Here is a 20722-nt window from a genome sequence, read left to right on the forward strand (position 1 = left end):
TGGCGAAATTAATTAGCTCAATCTGCATTAACAAATTGAGGGTGTGTGGGTGTATTTGGGGAGGGGAGGTAGACTATTTGGAAGCAATAAGGATCTCTTGTCTGTAACAGGTGGCCTTTATTTTTAACACTGAGAAGAGGTTTGGATGCTTCTCTCATTCAAACTTAACAATATTTCACCATCATTAATACAGTTTTGCATAACACATCCACAGTGCTAATAGTGTTTATGAGAGTGAAAAAAGAGTAGCACTGATCAGCAGCAACTACTGTCTTACCGACATAACAGATAATTTGCGCTCCCCACGCAAACCAAGAAACAGAGGTTTCAGTTAAACAATGCCATAAAATTGGCTATTTTCATAGGTATTTCGCGCTCTTTAGTTTTAAAACAAAAGTACTTGAATGTTATAATAATAATATTAATAATAATAACAATAATAATAATAATAATAGCTATGGTACTTTGAAATAAATAATGTGCTGCAGGGGAATTCACAGATGCGTGGGATTAGCCAGTACATTTTTGTTCATTCAAAACGACACACGTTTTTAAGGCATCTGAAGCATTCTGAAAGCATCATTAAAGCAAAACTATCCTCTGCCAAAGATGCGTAACTGCGGAAAGTGCGTTGATAAACATTGCTATATATGCACAGGATGTGGAATGACTTTGAGAGGGAAACCCGCAGGGGATGCAGTCTCTGGGGTCACATCCCTGAGCTGATTTGTTGGCAGTTAGAAGCCAATTATGGGCTGTCTGTGAGCACCATGAATATTCATGAGGTGGCCGGGGGAAAGCAGTAAAAGGGTTTACCTTCCTGTGACACGCACAGTGACACGTATGGCATGCATGCAAATCAGGCTCTCAGTGCATCATCGTGAGTGTAGGGTGGCAGTGGAACGACAGTGGATGGCCTGGGCCACAGATAATGAGAGCTCTGACCTTCCTTTTGGTCTTCTCTGTCACAACGGTCATTTGCAGCCCCCTCAAAATGCCTGTACATCACTCTCTGAGATATAAAATCATGCTCAGGCAGCCAAAGGCTCAGAAAGACTATTTTACAGTGTAGAGGAACAGATGCGCTCAAGGGTTATTCTCTTGGCACAAATACAATACTTCAGTGCCTTAATTTTCACAGGATGGGAGTTTAAGTGGCAGGTCTTCTGGAATGCGACTATGTTTTAATGTTGACAGAACATTAAGAGTGTTATGATCAAGGTTCTCTTTTGATTCGAGCCCAGACTAGCTCATAGCATGTGAAAACTGCTAAGCACAGGGCCCCCCAATGTCTGCCATGCCCCTCTAGCCATCTGTGGTGAGGAGGCTCAGGCAACACAAACTGACCCGTGATCCTCTCGGTGGCTGAGGTGTTTGGTTTTGTTCTCACCCTCTTTGCTCACACTGAAGCATATCCTTAGCGCCATTTCAGCTTGGCTGCAGGAAGACCTGAGCATAGACCACTCTCCTCCCAATGTGTTATATTCTCCAGCAAAGTTGGCAGCCTTTGGAAATGGTTAATCTGTGCATTTCAGAGGTTCTGTGTTCCTATGTTGACCCCTCCAAACCAGGAACCGGTGTCATACATCAGAGTGGGAGATGTAAAAACTGGATAACAGGCATTATTTAAATAAATAAATAGAAGTGGGATTTCCAAGGAAAGTTTGAAAGACATTTGAACCTCGTCATAAACTGATGCAGATGTGCAGGCACAGTACTGATTTTCATGTTTGAGACACCCTAAAGAAAGCTGAGGGCCTAACAGACACACACACGCGCACACACACGCGCACACACACGCGCACACACACACACACACACCGTCCAAAACCACTTGTCCTGAGTGGGGTTACAGCGAGCCGGAGCCTAACCAGGCAACACAGAGCACAAGGCCGAAGGGGAGGGGACACACCCAGGACGGGACGCCAGTCCGTCGCACGGCTCTCCAAGCAGGACTCAAACCCCAGACTGGCAAACAGCAGGACCCGGCCAAGCCTGCCGCTCCCCTCTGAGGGGCTAAGACATGGATAGTATTTAATCCTGATTGTTGTGCAAGCAATGGTGTGTCGTATCCTCAACTAGACTTCAGTTGAACTCCCTGTGTTGTGCCAGTGGAATGACCCACTATTCTTTAAACCATTGACTCTGAGATGTTTGAGTGGAATTACTTTCTAGACAGACAGACTTTACCCTGAGCCATGTGCAATCGACTGAGTTCCTTCACAGAAGGTGACCCTTAACGTTTTAACCAAGCACCACTTGATGCGGCTCTGCTTGGGCAAAGACGGTTCCCTTGACCCGGTGCCAGACCCTGTCAATTGGGCCACTCGGACTCTACCGAGTGTACTCAAGTGGATCAGTGTGGGCTAATCTGGCACAGCTGGCAATGCCTCAGCTTCAGAGCTGGAAGAGCCAGAGTGGCTTAGAGCATGCCTTGACAGCTACAGATGGTGCCAATTACTGCCAAGGGCTGCCTGATCTCGACCACATACACTGTCAGGTCATAAAACTATAGCATTTGCAAAAGAATAGAATTATACAGTCGCCTCACTTTTTTTCATCGTATACATCAACCAGACTCTCTTCTTGTAGTTGTTGTGTGGAGGGGTCTCCAGAGCAATTAATTGTTGTTGTGTTTTCTCAGCAGTGGAAAATGCATCTAATGCAATTTCCCTCTGTTGTAATTATGTTGGCTGCAAACATGTGACATTAACAAGGCTGCTAATTTAAATTATCGGGGACATTAATTTGTGGATTTGAAGGTTTTCATGTAGGCTTTGATTTGTACCGACATCAGCATGATGCGATCGACACAGGACTTAGTCACTGACATAAAAACCTGTAATTACATACAAAAACGGTATCTGTTATTATGTAGAATAGCTGCAATCATGGAAAGCTTGATAACTGTTTTCTAGGTCTTGAAACATTGAAACTGCCTCCTTTCAGGTAGGCTCAGGACAAATGCTTCTGTAGCTGGAGCTCCAGTGTCACAGAACAAACAACATAAACTGCCGGACGTTTTTTTTGCTTCAAATGGAGATAGAGATAATGGACTACCAAAAAATCCAGAGACGACCTGGCGCTTGAACTCTACTGGTTGCTAATGAGAAGCACTGAGATGATAAATATCACTTTCATTTACTTAGTAAGATGTGAAATACTGTTTCTGGGAAATAAAGGACTCTATAAAGGGAAATCAGAGTAGAATTTCTATAAAACTCTATACATGTGTACACACATATCACGCATGCAAATCAGGAAACCTAGTGAAACCCTGTAGTAACATGATAAATGGTATGCAAAAAAAAAATGTAATAGTGTCAAATGTGGGGTTACACTATTGCAAAGTTAATGAAAAATCAGTATTTTTTTCAATCAGTCTTCCAATAACTGTATGAAAAAAAGGAAAAAAAAATCCTATATTTGTTTTTATTTATTAGACTTGAAGGAAATAGAAGATTATTACAAAAGGCATGCCTGTAACAAATATATCAATACTTATAATACAAATCGAATAATAATAATGCTAATAACACTAATAGAACCTTTTGAAAGCAGATCAAGGAAGTCAATTACTTGTCTCATTAATTCATTTTACAAATTTGTGTTATTGTTGGGTGTGTTATTGCAGGGTTTCTCTCTCTATATACAGTATATGTGTGTATATCCACTGTATATTCAATTAAAGTACATACTGTATACACACACAGAAGTATGCACTGAACAAAAGATAAATTCAAGTTTTTTTTTTCCATTGCCTAATTTTTAGACACGAAAAAGAAAAAAAATAAACACACTTTTTTCAGTGGAGGGAAGAGGTGGACAGGAAAGATTTGATATAACACACTGAGCCACATCTTCCGATGTCCCTTTTTTGTCCTTATTTCATTGCTTTGAGCCATGAGAAGGGCCCTGGATGTCATCAAAATGTTATGACAAGCATATGCAGCTGGACGGTTGGGACACCACAATGCCATCACCTTTGGCAACGAGGGGTTCAGAGACAGCTTAAACTAATATTCACTGAAAAATTAGGCTTGGCACCTTTTCTTTGTTATTTCCACACTTCATCTGCTCCCGGCTCAATCCGTGTCTCTTTGCCATATCGTTAAGGAGACACAAAAGCAAAAGAGACAAGAAATGCCTGTTCTAGACCAGTATTAGCGAAGCCTGTATTCTGTAATAAGAAATACACAAAAGGCTATTGAGGTCTGAACTGCCATCAGGGGAAGTGAAAGTCTGGGATATCTTTTATAAGCTTATGCATTCCTGTGAGGGGCATACTCAAAGATTGTATTAATTATGAGTATTTGGTAGGTCAGTCAATTAATTAAAGAGAAGTGTCTGATACTTACTTCCCAAATATTGGATTAATGTTGGCAACGCTCCTCCCAGGCCAAAGGAAATGCTAAGTCAAACATCATGGCCATAAGGGCTAAAACACCCATACTTTTTCATGTTTTTGATAGAAATTGATTTTTTCATTCACCAAGGTAACATTAAATTTATCAGTAAAACAGTCAATACACTGACAATGTCATAACATTATTTTCATTTCATATAGTGGTTCTATGCATCACACCTCACATTCCCTGAAGAATTCGCCATTGTGCCGAACAGTCCATCCAAACAACACTTCGGCTTCCTGTTTCTTCACCAAGTAGGTTTTCAAGTGAAGGTGAGGAAGGTGACTCTTTCACTTGTTAGGCAAATTGGTGACTATAACTTGCTTAAAATGTGAGAGAGACAATGTGTGTTGCTTTGGTGTACAGTTTAAATGAGTGACTCACTGTAGGTAGTGTACCTAGCAATTGTTAATCACCTTGGATTAAAAGATGTCATCTGAATGCTACATAGTAATAATTGAAAGTAGCTTTGGAGGAAATCGTCTCTTAAATGAATTAAGTAAATTTTGGGGTCACAGCAGTGGTCTCGAAAAACTTGCAGAGCAGGAAATGTGTAGCATTCTCCGGACCCTTCAAGGTCTTACTTGCAAGGAGTCTATAGCAAATGCCGGACAGGTCTGCATTAAACTGAGGGCTAATGTTTGAAATGCCGATATTCTATTATAATCACATGGTTCACTGGTAGTGATTATAGCTCTCTTTCAATATCATCGTCTGAAGGTTTGGGGTGTTGGCTCCTTGAAAATTTACCACCGGGCATTATGCACTAGTCATGTGGAAAAGAGGGGCAATGAATTTGCTCGGCAGGGACTGCAGCTGTATTAAATTTCATTAAAGGCTGTAACACACAAAAAAAGTAATTTTAATGGAAAAGTGTTTTTAATCAAAATTCATGGTTAGTTCCTGGCTAACCAGACGCACAGGAGACTTGAATTAAAACTGAAGACTGATTAAAAGAAATAAAATTATTTCTTTATTAAAGTAACTTTTCAATAACAATTTTAATTGGGCATTACATCAAACCCTAACCCCTTTCAGCAATAGCCCTGTGTGCGATGTGGAGAAATGGTTTTGTCATTTCAAGTGCATTTATTCATAGTTTCATTCGATAAGCAGACACTTTCAATGAACGTAAAAGTACATGGAGGATAGTAATTTATTTTTTTATAAATTTATACCTTTATTTATTTATTTTTTTTCCAGAAGCAATTTAGGCTTCAACAACAGTTCTTGTTTAATCAAATATGTGCTGCCGCTGTCCACGTGGATAAAGTAACTCAAGAAAAGAAATAACTTTTGTAACATGGGAAAGCCTTGAGCAAAAGATTTAGAAAGAATTGTTCCAGCTGAAATTATCTAGCTGTACAAGTAGGTCAAAATAATTGTAATATGTTACTAAAAGCACATACACACACCTCTCCATCTTAGCTGGGACACTGAACAAAGTTCTGCATCTGAGCAGCGTTATCAACACCTGCTATCTAGGTTTACCTCATGGTCAGTGGGAGCTGAGTTTACTTTGTGGAATATGATCTATGTATGATGGTCCTTTCCCGCAGAGCACAATCATTATATAGACATTATAAACAAGGAACCATCTCCTCCGGCTTAATCACGGACGACCTTGTCTTTCATTTTCCCGACTGTGTTTGTTTGCCTTCATTAGCATGCCTGTTTGTGCCTGAATGCGTAGCACACATTGACAGCAGAACGCAAACCCTTTTGCTGCCTATGGGTCATGGAACTGATGTTGTGGATGCTGATGGTTGTCTGCAGTCGCTGCTCTGAATTGCCAGCGGTGGAGAACATGCTAACAGATTCAACTCTTTTGGGCTTCACTGCTCAGTTACTTCAAGGGAAGCTTTCAGGTCTGCAGAGTGAGGTGCAGGACTGCTGTATAAAATCCAGTGCAGTACAATAAAACAGTGGAGGGTTTTATACAAGCTTGTTTTAAACCGTAGATTGATCGACTGAACAGTGAAACTGAAATTTTTGGCTCATAAAAATGAACTTTGTTGGACTATTTTCAAAAAGAACTACGGCCATGTAAAATTCTCAAAATTATTGTGTTAAATTCTGTCTGAAAACGCTATTTAGAGTTGGTATGATTATTCATAACAGGGCTGGGAGCGTCAGGTCCTCCAGGGCTGAAGTCCATGTGGGTTTTTTTGCACAACTGCAACTCTTAATTGCGTTATCAAAGTAATTATTTTGATGGTAAGTCTCCACACCTTCTGTTTTACGTGTAATCAAACAGACCCTTGAGGATTTTACACATAGTTTATGTTTTTTTGCATAAGGAGTGGAGTCAGCTTTTTCTACATCTGCATATATAGATAGATATAGATAAAGATAGATAGACATAGAAAAAGGCTGACTCCAGCAGATATGTAAAACACATAAACTGTACACAAAATTACATATATATACATACATGCATATATATAAGACAGAGAGAGAAAATAATGACCTTGTGACATTGTACTTGTGTGTGTGTGTGTGTGTGTGTGTGTGTGTGTGTGTGTGTGTGTGTGTGTGTGTGTGTGTATATATATATATATATATATATATATATATATATATATATATATATATATATATATATATATATATATATATATATATATATATATATATATATATATATATATATAGGGGGGTGCGGTGGCGCAGTGGGTTGGACCACAGTCCTGCTCTCCGGTGGGTCTGGGGTTCGAGTCCCGCTTGGGGTGCCTTGCGATGGACTGGTGTGCCCCCTCCCCCTCTAGCCTTATGCCCTGAGTTGCTGGGTAGGCTCCGGTGCCCCGTGACCCCATATGGGACGAGCGGTTCTGAAAATGTGTGTGTGTATATATATATATATATATATATACACACACACGTATATATGAGTAGATAATAAAACCTCTGAAAAAAATCCCATCACCAATGAAGCTAGTAAAATTTATCATTTGGGGAAAACGTGCTTCAAATCCTACTGCTGCTTCAGGTAAAAAGAATGTGTGAGTTCCCAAACCACGTTGGTTTCCTTTTACATCCACATGTATTATTAGGAAAATGGTTAACAAAAGCTTTAAAATGACATCTTAATTTTCCACGTCTGATCGCTGCAGGAGCAGACGTGTCACAGCATGTCACAAGGTTTTTTTTTCTTTTTTTATTATACAGAAGTTTAAATAACTCAAGGTCTCAGAACTGACATGAGCCTTGAAATTAACTTGGATCTCTAAAAATCTTACTGTAACTACGGAAAACAGAAGAACATGCCATTACGCCCCTTTTGTCCAAATGCTGTAATTGCCTTTACTTTTTTAAAAACCCTGAGATGTTCTACAGAACAGTATGAACTCCTCTCATTATAAACAATATGAATCGTCTAGCTGTCAACTGTAATTATTTGTGATTATAATAAAAACTAACAATCAAGGAACAGAAAGGAAGATGAGAATGAGTATGGCAATAGAAGAGAAAACAACATTTTATGTATTTTACTGAAATCAAGACCATTCTGTCTGTACTCTATTGACTTAAACTCTCAAAAATAAGTTTTCATTGGTCAATTCAGATAAAATAGCTAAACTCAACTTCATATCAGGGACTTTAGTTAAAATGCTCAGGTAAAGTCAGTATTCTCAAGAAAAAATGGAACATGCTGCAAATGCAAAACAACTTTTTCCCGTTGTACACAAATAATCAAGCAAATCACCACGTCTTCATGAGACAATATAGTTTTTTTGTTGCATGGTTTAGGTATTTCTATTTAGTACTGCAGCCTTTGCATCATATTTTCATTGGTATGTCTAAACTGCCTGTAATAGATCTGCTTTACCACCTAGGTGTTAAATTTGCATATCTAGTCATGGTCTGCTTGATATATTTGCAAAAACCGTAGGGGGTGTACTTTATTACAAAGCACCATGGATATTCCTGCAGTAGTGCCTAGCATGTGAAATAAATATGCAACACTTAAGACCTAACATTAAGATGCAATTGAATTACGCTATATTATACTCTATTGTTTTATACTGCCTCAAGCAATTTTTTCTCTGCCTCCCTTTGGTAATTATTCCAGAGGAAAAGAGACAGACCAAGGAGAGGGTGGAGGCAGATGCTGATGCCTTCCTCCTGGAGACAAATACTAGTAGGACTACTGTTATGTAAATGTCTGTATTAGGTGTATTAAATGCATTTTCGACTTACGATATTTTTGACTTATGATGGGTTTCGTGGAACGTAACTGCATCGTAAATCGGGGACCACCTGTGTTGACTTTGTGGCAGAACATGATCTGGATATGGTACTGCCGAATAACAAGTTAAAGCAAAAATACATAGGGTTTTTAGACAAAAATCATATGGCACATAATTTGTGTGATCAAACTCAACAGTGATGTGAGGTTACAAGGTATATGAACAGCATATCAAGGTGAAGGATCATCATGTCTTTATTTATAGCTTGTGTCTCAGTGTGAGTGGTTATACAAGACTAAATAATTTTCTACATTGTAGAATAATTTATTCAGTGTTATTGTACTTAAGATGTTTCGGTGAAGTTGTAGAGTGTACAATTAATATAATTAGCAAAAATAATTACCTCAATAATAACAATAATAGATCACATAAAACATGAGGGTAACACTGAATATATAATTATATTCACATAATTCTAGATCATTTTTAGGCAATATTACTGTTACGGTAAAATAAAAATGCTGGGGACTTGTATAATGATTGCAAAATGCACTTTACAGAAAACATATTATAATAAATCTCTCTTAATTACTGCAATTACAATTATATGTGAATTATTTCAACTTGGCAGTACTAACACACTTTCAACTTGTTTTTTTTTTTTTTTTTTTTTTATCATGGGTTGACAAGCTGTCCTAGAAAACTGTGTTTGATGGGTATTATGCAAATGATGCCAGATGTTACTTCTGACGAGTAAAACTTTTTTTTTTTCCTCCAGAACGAGGTACTGTTCTCTCATCTCTCTGTTAATCCACTTGGACTCATCTACATCAGTCCATTTCCATTCTCCCATTCAATCTCAATCCAAAATGTTTGGTCTATAACTCCAGCTTGTGAACAATGCTCTATAGGCAGAAAGCATCATATTAAGCTTTTTAGTCATATATAACCTAGGTATATATATGTAGGTATACATTATATGTACCTATATGTACCTACACACACACACACACACACACACACACACACACACTGTCAGAACCACCTGTCCCATACGGGGTCACGGGGAACCGGAGCCTACCCAGTAACACAGGGCGTAAGGCCGGAGGGGGAGGGGACACACCCAGGACAGGACGCCAGTCCGTCGCAAGGCACCCCAAGCGGGACTCGAACCCCAGACCCACCGGAAAGCAGGACCGTGGTCCAACCCACTGCGCCACCGCACCCCCATTACACATATGAATGTATGCATATATGTATGTAATATAAACTCACGTCATTCTTCCCTTCTTGTGTGGTTATTATGTTTTACTTTGTATGCCAGACTGAGGCAGGAAACAAGTTCATTCAGAAACTGTTTCATGCAAATGCTGCTTTTTTGAAGGACCTGTTAAGTATGAAACTGAATTAAACCTACTCAGTATAGTTTTAGTATATATATAGTACTAATAATGTGCTATTACTCAGTGCTATCAGTTTTCATCACTATAGTGCATGTGTGGATTTGCTCTAGCATGCTTAAATGGGAGAAAATACTAAATGCAATCATATGTTTTTTTTTTAACCACCTTATAGAACTTGTTACTCATTTTTATTTTCATGACAAGACTTTAACCTTTTGATTTGACCTGACCTTCAGAAACCTTTAGAGAAACTAGACGAGATCGGTGAGAAACAATGCCAGCACATGCCCTTCCCAGGATTTTAACCATAAATCTAGAGTGAACCTTTAGCGTACAGAATTATTCCCACAGAAAGTATAAAAACAAAACAGTTACCTCCATTTACAAAAATAGATCCTTGACTCCTGTCATTCTGGAAGACCTCTAAAAACGAATGTGCACACATTTGACTTACAGCACTTTCTCACAACATTTCCCTAGAACCTCATGTGTCACAAATCACTTTGTTGCTTCTGATCATTCTTCCCATATAAAGTACTTCTTAACTTGTTTGACTGTGAAGACAGCTGAACGGCCTTTGCACAATTACTGCTCACGATTGCCCTAATATTACTATTATAATCCATGACAGCATTGCAACAAGCCATTACAAGAAATCTGTTTTCTGAACTTCCAATAATAATTAATCAGCCAGATCATACAAAGGTCACAGAATATCGCTCTAAATTTGGTCTATTTGACCATTTCTTCACAAGGTTACCCAAACTGAAAACATGTCCTTTTCCTGCACTGTTCCCAGGACAGTAGAACAAACTTCCCACTCCTTCAGGGCTATAGAATAAGAGTCTTAATGTCAGGTCTCAAACCCACCTCTTTTGAAGGCACTTGAACCCAGATCTCCATCGGACACCATGAAGTTCCTCTTGCTATTGTTAGTAAATCCCTCTTTAATAGCAGTTAAATTTGTAATAAGCACTAACTGAGCAGCAACTCATAACAAACACTGCTTTTGAGGGGTTTCTGCCAGTATTTGAAGCTCTTTGTGTGTTGCTGAGTGCACTTTTTGTGTCCCCTGAATCGCAAGACTCTTTGGAGAAAAGCATCGAGCAAATGAATAAATGTAAATGTAATTAGTTACTCAATAAAAGATGGTCCTGGGACAAAAAAAGAGCATTTTCACTTGGAGCAGTATTAATGCTGATCACAGGACAACAGCGGGGGGTGGGGCAAGGGATAGGGGTGTGGGCTGTGCAGGGATGCTGGGAAGGCAGGGAGTCACATTGTAAGTGCTGGCAGCACCGAGCAATCAGCTCTTCCAGGAAAGTCTTTCCTTTGCTGAGAGGGAGGAAGCTGCCCTCTAACAACGAGATGTACTCCACACGTGAGCCATGCCCAGGGCTACTTAAAACTGCAGTCACCGAATCTTACAAACAAAAATAGCACTCTTTGGACTAGTGATCTTTAGTTTTATTGCTAGACGGCATGGCTGCATGGGACGATACTCGTCCCATAATTCCAAAGTCGAGTAAAGTCTAGAAGTAGCAAATAATTTTGAAACAAATATTTAAAAACTTTATTATTATTATTATTATTATTATTATTATTAGTAGTAGTAGTAGTAGTAGTGGTTACAGAAGTAGTAACAGTTAAATAATTTAATCCTAATTAGTATAAGTATAAAATAATTTCAAGGCCTTCCTTTCATCATTTCCTTAGGGCCTATATAAGTGGAAGAGAAAAACGAGTGTAACACTGCAGTTTGTGTTATAAGCTTATATATAGACGTTTTGAACAAATTAATATATCGAAATAAACATTTAACCCAGTGAACGAGAAAGTCAGTTAAGACTCCCCTCTGCGTGTCCATCACGCAAAGAGTGGATGGGAAATACACGTGTAGATTGAAGAAGCTGTTCAGGTCTGTTTCAAAGCACCTGCATTTGGGCTGTAGTTCAGTTTCATAATTATAATACCCTCGTTTCCCTTATTGTGTGAAAGAAATCGTTCCTTTAATACAAACATAAAGACCTGTGAACAGAAATACAGCTAAATTCTGTCCCTCTTATTGAAACCAATGGCCAAAAATTTTTCTCAAAAGAGCATGAAAAATACGACAAACTGAATATTTCAACAGAATTTTAAGAGCAGAACTATTCTTTCTTCCTCTTGGCGTACTTGTAAATTTCAATAAAAAAAAAAAAAAATCTTAGTTTTTTTTGTAGTTTAAGGAGGCTGTAGTGCTTTTCTGAAGTGCCTGCTTTTCACATGCTCTTTGAGGAATCCCATCTATCCTCTCTTCTATTACATCTAATAGCAAAAAGCAGTTCTGAGAATTTTAAAAAGACTCTAAGTTCGCAGACAGGCCTTTCTTCCACAGGCAATACAGGACAGGCTTTTAAAATGTTCTCAAAAGTGAAAACGGTGCAGATCATAAAGTTGTTTCTTTTATCTAAGACACATTGCTAAGAGTGCTGCACAAGAGGTCACAAAGAGTTCCTGTATTAGTGCACCGAAAATAAAAAAATAAAATAATTTAGAAAATGAGAAATGAAAATACAATTCACTGTATCTTAGCTGTCAATAAAAACTGCAATATCATCATAGCCCCACGCTGTAAGGACATGGCTATCCAGTTAAAGGTGAATTTTATTTTCTGTCCAAAAGCACACAATTTGTCTGACTGCAGCTAAGCCTTCATCCTCATATTCCAGCTGCTCTAGATGGCCAATGCCATAATCCACTGTTCGTTTGTTGCCACGACAAGAAACATGTTCTCATCAAAATTTCCAGTAACAGTAGTTTTGATATATGTGATAAATAATTCTCAACCTCTTCTGAGTTGCTGAAATTTGGCAGCAATGTTAATCCTAAAAAAAAAAAAAAAAACCCAGCTGCTACTGCTGCTTCTTCCATCTGCCTACGTAACATTGTGGGAGAGATGGAAATGCGCTTCTGCTACAGACTCCGAGTCACAAAGATTGACTTGCTAAACACCACCTCTTTGAAATACCTAGCTTTTAACATGTTCAGCAGCCTGGCTGATTGTTCCACCTCCCCCACAGCCTGCTCTGTATTTTTAATCAGGACTCTCTGAGTTGCGTGCTCTTCCAGCTCCTAGTCTGGGGCCATCCGTCTCTTTGGGGATGTTAATATTCACACTGATTTTACAGACACTGCTTTTACTGCTTCTGCTTTACCCAACATGTTCCCATGCAGAACGAGTGCAATATGCAGTAGTAGCTACATGTCAAGTACTCAGGGCTTGGATTTTCCAATGCTGTCAGATACATCAGCATTTTACACATAAAGTACCAGTCAAAAGTTTGAGCACCCTTGGGCAACTGGGAAAATACTTGTGTGAGACAAACTTGACGAAAGAGTGAAAGTGAAGCAACCCACAAGTGTCCTACATTGCTAGTAATTACTGCAGAAGAGCTGGGAAGATGTGTCAGTTTATATCCTAATCAAACTTGTTATTTTACTGCCTTTCAGGGAGGAAAAATATATATATATATACAGGATGGGCAAAAACAAAATTTTGGCAAAAAATTTGAATCGAAACCCGCCCACGGGTACCTGTCAATCACGTAATGGCTCCACTTCTTTCTCACCTCAACAACCTCAATCAGCAGCAGATCCAAATCCTTCAGCAGACTCTAAAACCAGATGGAACACACCCCAAGCATCCACCCTAATGCACCTCCCTTTGTAATTACCTCCCGAATACACATCCATTATCAGTAACTGCTACAATTTGTATTTACCTATTCAGCTGACATGTATATGTGTACATGTAAATCTGTATATACACCCATAGTGTGTGAGTGACAGAGAGAGTGTGTTCCACTGATGCATGGATGAGTGAGCCACTGTATGTAGTGTATCTAGCAGTGTAAGTCACCACGGTGAATAAGATGTGTGGGCTGATAACACTACATAGAGTTCATTGGAAGTCCCTTTGGAGGAAAGTGTCTGCTAAATAAATAAATGTAAATGTATACACACACACACACGCGCACACACACACACACACGGATACATATGCGTATTTATGCTTCTATGTGAGGGGGGTGCGGTGGTGCAGTGGGTTGGGCCTCAGTCCTGCTCTCCGGTGGGTCTGGGGTTCGAGTCCCGCTTGGGGTGCCTTGTGACGGACTGGCGTCCCGTCCTGGGTGTGTCCCCTCCCCTTCCGGCCTTACGCCCTGTGTTACTGGGTAGGCTCCGGTTCCCCGTGACCCTGTATGGGACAAGCGGTTCTGAAAATGTGTGTGTGTGTGCTTCTATGTATGAATATCTGCAATCTTTTTAAAGGTTTAACAACAGGACTACATGCTTGTTAAAGCTCAGGTGTGTACTGCTGCAGTAATTGCTTTTGGAATGATCAATACATTTATGTAAATGTCAGTGTTTCATAGCATGGGGCACAAAAGTTGGGCAGAAAGACCAAAAACCAAAACTCTGATCAATACTCCCAGTGATGACAGAATGATTCAGGACCCACTGGACCAGTATGTATTGAAATAATTTCACAAAATATTTTCTGGAAAGACAGCCGTGTGATGAAGGCCTCGCTCGCTTCAACCCAGAATGCAGATCACATGGGGGTATGGGGGTAGATTCATTCGAAGGAGATTCGTTACAGGATTTGACTGCAAAGCAAATTGTTTCTGACAGTACATGTGATAACAATTATACCAAAAAAGGAAGTTACGGTCTTGGAAATGGAGGGTTGCCGTGTGAAGGGAAAATGAGGCTCTATCAGCTAACCATCCACGATGGTGGCAGCATGATGTCATAAAAAAGGACCCACACCAGTATGTTTATGTGCAGGGATTTGGGATTTTCAAGCACTTCAAAACACGATGCAAGCAGACCAACAGTAACAAACCCAAAAAAAAAAAAAAAAAACGCATCCTAAGACTATTAAAGCCACCTACAGCTACGGAAAAAGCAGGGTAAACAGAATCTTGTCCTCAAAGACATTTTCTTTAAAAAAAAAAAAAAAAAGGAAACAGCAGTAGTGACTCACCTACATAACCTCAACCACTCTCAACTGAGTCGTGAGCCTTTTGGGCCTAATAGCGACAGGGGTTCCCCAACTCGCCCTTCCTCCCTTCCAACAACAACAAGAACCAACGGCACTTTCCTCAGAGGAGCTGACCACTCCAAGGGTGTGCTTAGGGCAATTTAATCCCTCTCCTGTTTTTCCCTCTTTATATTATTCCTAACACATGTTTGCCTGCATTGTGCAGGCGAACCATATGTTTCCAGACACTGCATGCAGCAATTTAAAATTAAATTGCCATCCATTTCGCAATTAAGAAAAGTAATAGGACAGCTGGTTTGCCAGCTATGCTACACTGGTGACGCGCCAGCTTTTCTTGTCATACGTTACGCTTCTTTACAGTTAATGATGGGTTTATTTATTATTGTTTTTTGCAAGAATGCGGGTGAGTCACTTTTGCAGAGGGTAAAAATCAGTGTGTGGCATTTCTAGGGTGAGTAGTTAAGAAAGTAAATATACCCTATGGCTTGAGTCACCTTCCTCATGCAGGGAGTCAACGCTAGTTTGGTAGGTAGACGGCACTTACAGTTGGGCTGTGACATGCTGCTTTGTGACCGACAGGTGGGAGTACTTGAGCATCTCTCTTGTACGATTCCATTAGAGTCATCAATCGCTGCTAAATTCCGACTCCCGATTGATACACGGCCACAGTTCCTTGTATTACTGCAGAACCACATCCCACTGGTAATGATTGCTGTTTCCACATGTTAACCATCTGCATATGGGAGCTACGGCAATCTACTGTGAGTAATCTTGCACAGGACTTTATCATCACAAAACACGTTTCTCACATCCCGCTAACTTCAGGGCAGTATTAATACTGCACACATGCTGCTGAAAAATGAAATATTTTGCTCTTCAGTTTTGTGGAGACATTATTCATTTGTAATTAAGTAATCTTAAAATGATTGACATGTGCCTGCAAGTAATAGGAAAATGATATGGTAAATGGGGGGATGCAGACAGAAATTACGCTTAATTAATAATAATAATAATAATAATAATAATAATAATAATGACCCAGCATGCCATTTGAGGCTGGTCTGCTGCAACACTTCACATGATGTCACATCACACACGTATGTATGGGCATCATGTGAGGTGCTGCAGACCAGCCTCAAATGACATGTTGGGTTGTTTTCAATCCATCACCAGGTGATGGAGTTCTGACAACCATCCCTCTTTTTGTCTAACTGATCACATCTGTCATGTACCCAACTGACAGGCAGCCAGTACAGCACTCACACCAGGGACATCATACAGCAGTAGCTGCACAGTCATACACAGCTGCCCGTGGTGTCTTCCCTTCTAGCAAAATGAAAAGCATAATCGTGTCGATGATCTTTGCCGAGCTGAAATATGCAGCGAAAGTAAAATGTTTAAAAATGTATAATCGCAGTTTAAGGGAAACAATAAAAGCGGCAGCAACAATTTAATTTAATTTAAAAGGAGTCACATTTTCGTATTGCCTCTAGGCTGAGAAACCGTGCCTTTTTCTGAATGGAGAGTTAAGATGAGGATTAAGAACATCTTATTTTCTGGTTTTAAAACATTTATAGAAGAACAGTTTTTTTTTTTTTTTTTTTTTTTGTAAATATGCCACTGAGACAGCAGTGCTACTGGCAACTATTGAAACCAATCAATTACTACTTCAACAACCAAAAAGCTCATGCTTTTTAAATAGATAAATATAAGCTATTTGGCTACCAAAACCATGGTAACATTTAAAAACTTCTGGCAACCAGTAAGAAAACATACGAGCAACAATGATGCATAAGAATTGCAATGCTTTCTTGGAATTATGCATTTTTTTTAAATTTTAATTATATTAATCAGGTTCATGCTCAAACCTCATCTATGTGGATGAAGCCAAAGTATTCCAATAAATCTTTAAAAAATGTTCATAAATGTTCATATTTCCATAGAAATACACATTATTGTCCTTTACAGTATTATGAGACATATGTTTGTCTATTATCTCAGAGATGCCACAGAGGGAGTATATTTCAGGATGAATGAGCTTATGCAATTGCTACAATTAATTAGCCGAAGTCTGAGAAAGCCAGAGCGTTCCTGATAATTAATAATAACTAGGTCCATTATGCCAGCTCACTCCTTAATCAACTCCTAATATAGATGCAGCAAATTAGAAGAAAGTCAATGAGGTCACAGTGGTATTTGTCTGTAGATGTTTCCATGGGCTTGGACATGGATATAAATTATGTACCCACCTCCCCAGACTGTGGCAGCATGAGTCTGGGCAACTTCCTCTTGCCTTTGCTAGTTCCACTCTTGCTGTCCATTGGACCCCCAGCTGTGGAGCCCTCAAACCCATCTCCCGGTTCCACGTGGGGCTTGAGCTCCGGGGAATCGCTGGTCACCTGATCAGGGCCATCCATGGGCCTGACGTATGCAGTGGGCTTCTGCTGGCCAGCAGCTGGCTTGCAATGTATCCCATGGGGAAAGTTGCCAACCCCAGGGACCAGGGAGGTGGAGGCCACAGGAGAGCTGGAGCCTTGTGGACAGATGTCTTGCTCCTTGGGAGGTGTGACGCGAGCCTTCTCCTTGGAAGGGCTCTTAGAGGCCTGTGCATGCCTTCGGGATCTTGGAGGAGAAGAGGCTGGACTGGAGTGCCCTTGACTCCCAGCCTGGTCCTCATACCGGCTGTAGGATGGCTCAGTAGCTGAGACACCATGCTTGCCCCTTCGACACGGTGCACCCCCTCCTCCTGAACCTGGCTGGGAACTTCCAGAGCTGGGCCCTATGCGTAGCCAGTCTGAGGAGCGGGGAATCTTAGCCAACTGGTGGCTGTGTAGCAGAGAGGAGCTGGAAAGGGATGAAGAAGGAGGAGTTGGAATGGAGGTTGCCGGTGGGCCACCACATTGATGAGATGGGGCCACAGCACCCTTCTGCGCTTCTGGGAAAAATCTGGGCTGGCTCTCTTTTTCCATGGGGGTTTGTGGGACCAGGCTTTTGGGGATGCCAACCAAGTGACTCTGGTTGGAGTGACTGGTCAGGAGCTCCTTCATCTCATCATAGTTCCCTAGGGTGCTCTGCACACGGTTGGCCAAGGCATCGCCCTTATTTGTCTGGAAGAATGAAAGTCAAAAAATAAAGTCACTGTGTAGTACAAAAATGTCCATTATTAAAATACATTAAATACAAACAAATGGTAAGACATATAAGAGAAAGTATAACACCAGCAAGACTCAAATTCAGATGTTTAAGGAGTAATTAAAATTGCCGTACAATGGCATGCTAATGTATGCTCCCTTGGTCTTATTTTGTGACTTGCTCTTATAGTTAAAGTCATAATGTGCTTCATAAAACTTTAATGGCTGCATGGAGGTTTATTTCAGAGAAAATGATCCTAATGGACAATCATTACGAGAGCCTCTTCTGCAGCACATTAGCCATATAAACAGGAGATCATTACAAGTGGGAGGAGGAAGATTCATAGTTTAATGCAACACATGCCCATTAAAGTGAAAGGGATGCAACTGATGCCAAAAACAGTAATCTTCTTTAGTATTATGACTGTTACAGCTGCAACATTTAGAATGCATCTCTCTTCTTTGTAATGTGCTTTTTAGTCTATATGTTTAAGATACATACTACATTGTGACTTTTTTACAGCGGTAAGGATAGGATGGGATAGGAACTTTATTAACCCCTGCAGGGAGAGTTACACTGCCACTGCAGAATCATTCTGAGTCACCAGTTCGAGTTACTGATGATAATTTTGAGTCATTAGCTGGGGCCGCTGCATTCTGACTCCAAAGGCCCGGGTTCGAATCCTGCCTTTGCGCAGGGTACTCACCTCAAATGACCCCAGTGAAATAAATTAATAAGTAAATAAATAAAATTGTCCAGCTGTATAAATTGGTAAATAATTGTAAGCAGCTTAACATTGTGGCTTACTTTGATGAAAGTGTCAGCTAAACTCGCTTGGTGGTCCCGTGCACGAAAGGTAAAGCACGGAAGTTCTCAGTTCTGGCTCCGTTGTAGTGGAATGACCTTCCCCTCCCACTCAGAACTGCAGAAACTCTGTCTACATTCAAGAAGGGTCTGAAAACTCACCTTTTCTGGATCTATTTCGCCCAAGATCTCTCCAGCTCATGCACGGTGTAAATGTTCATGCAACGTAACTTCATGAGCATCCCCAGATAAGCCTTCATTCAGTTGCTACTTCGGCATTGTATGTGATTGTTTGCGTATCTTATATTATTAAAAAAAAAAAAAAAAAATTGGTAGGAGGTTATCGGGATTCATCTATCCTGCGTTTTATGCACCTACTAGAGTGATGAATATTGGCGCATCAAGTGGAAGGTAACAAAGTAGGTTTACTTGAGCGTCACATGTCTGCAGCCGTGCCTCTTTCTCTTAATGTAATGCACAAATTGTACTTTTGCCGAAATGCGTCGCTTTGGACAAAAGCGTTTGCTAAATGAATAATTGTAAATGTAAAAATAAATGTAAATGTAAACTGGTAAATGAAAAAATAATTTCATGAGAAGCAATTTGCTTACTTTAAAAATTGAACTTTGAAAGCTGTGTTTTAGAATTTGTTTTTGGTTTTTTTAGTGTTTGTTTTTTTTTGTATTTTTTTACATTATTATGTTTCTATACCTCAAACAGCTATCCCATCGAATCATATGATTATCAGCTTTTATGTAAAGTGATATAGGCCAAATTAAATGTCAGCTTTGAAGGTCAAATATAGTTTTCTGTACCTAACAGAACACTCGAACAGGTGAGTGACCACCTGGACAGAATTTATCGGGCTTACAAACAGTAAACCCAAAGTTAGGCTGCAGTTGCAAGTATTGACTTTCCAGAGTTCATCCCACCAAGGGCACATATTAGGGCTTCTGAATATCCATATATACTGCTCACAAAGATCTCAAACTGAAACCTGGGCAGAAACGTGGCATATTCCACATTCATAAAATGCGTAAGTGAAATCTGACATGATTATATTGAAACTGCATCCTTGGGCAGTGCTAGACATTAAACATTTACCAGCAGTCAGGCCTGTCATTTTTTTTCTCAGAACGAAACAATTGAGTTACTGTGTACCAGGAGCAATGCTGTCTTAACTGTATGTTTGTTTTCTAATTCAATGTCTTCTTTCTTTGTTGTGTACTGAGAGTGATCAGCCAGGATTTGTAATATCAGTTGACCTTTTCAATAAAATTAATTGTTAAGATTGAATTGTATTATTTATGCCCGCGACACCCTGCAGCTTTTGAAAAAGAATAAATCACTGCGATGGTGCAAAGACCCGGCTAAAAGGCTTACTGAAGACCACAAAGCTGTGCCGGGTTTGACAGCAGTTCCACAAAACCTAATTAGAAAGAACAAATTGGCAATATGCAATTTCCTTACGTTCTTAACAATAAATAAAAAAAATAAATAGACACATAAATAAATAAATAATAACAACCCTCAGACAGGAAGTTCTTCTCACTTTCAAAGACATAAGAAAGAAAGTGACTAACAAACTAATCTCCAAGAAAAAAAAAAAAAAAAAGGCCTCTGGCTCATCAACAGCCACAACAGAACAACTGCAGAAGGAGCACTAATCATGAGTGTGTGCTGAGGACACGTAAGCCCAGAGCTGGACAGACCTCAGACAGAAATAGAATAAAAATT

At 39.7% G+C, this 20722-nt stretch overlaps 1 protein-coding gene across 1 annotated transcript in view; it reads right to left on the reverse strand.

The window, feature by feature from the left end:
* Positions 1-20722, reverse strand: part of LOC108931053 (AF4/FMR2 family member 2-like) — a 91826-nt gene that overhangs the window by 42209 nt on the left and 28895 nt on the right. Inside the window, exon 3 of the mRNA XM_018746640.2 lies at positions 17299-18156. Within this exon, the coding sequence (XP_018602156.1) occupies positions 17299-18156 (858 nt within the window). The remainder of the gene's footprint in view (positions 1-17298; positions 18157-20722) is intronic.

This window comes from Scleropages formosus, chromosome 14 (genome assembly GCF_900964775.1).
Source record: "Scleropages formosus chromosome 14, fSclFor1.1, whole genome shotgun sequence".
In the NCBI taxonomy this organism is placed as follows: Eukaryota; Metazoa; Chordata; class Actinopteri; order Osteoglossiformes; family Osteoglossidae; genus Scleropages; species Scleropages formosus.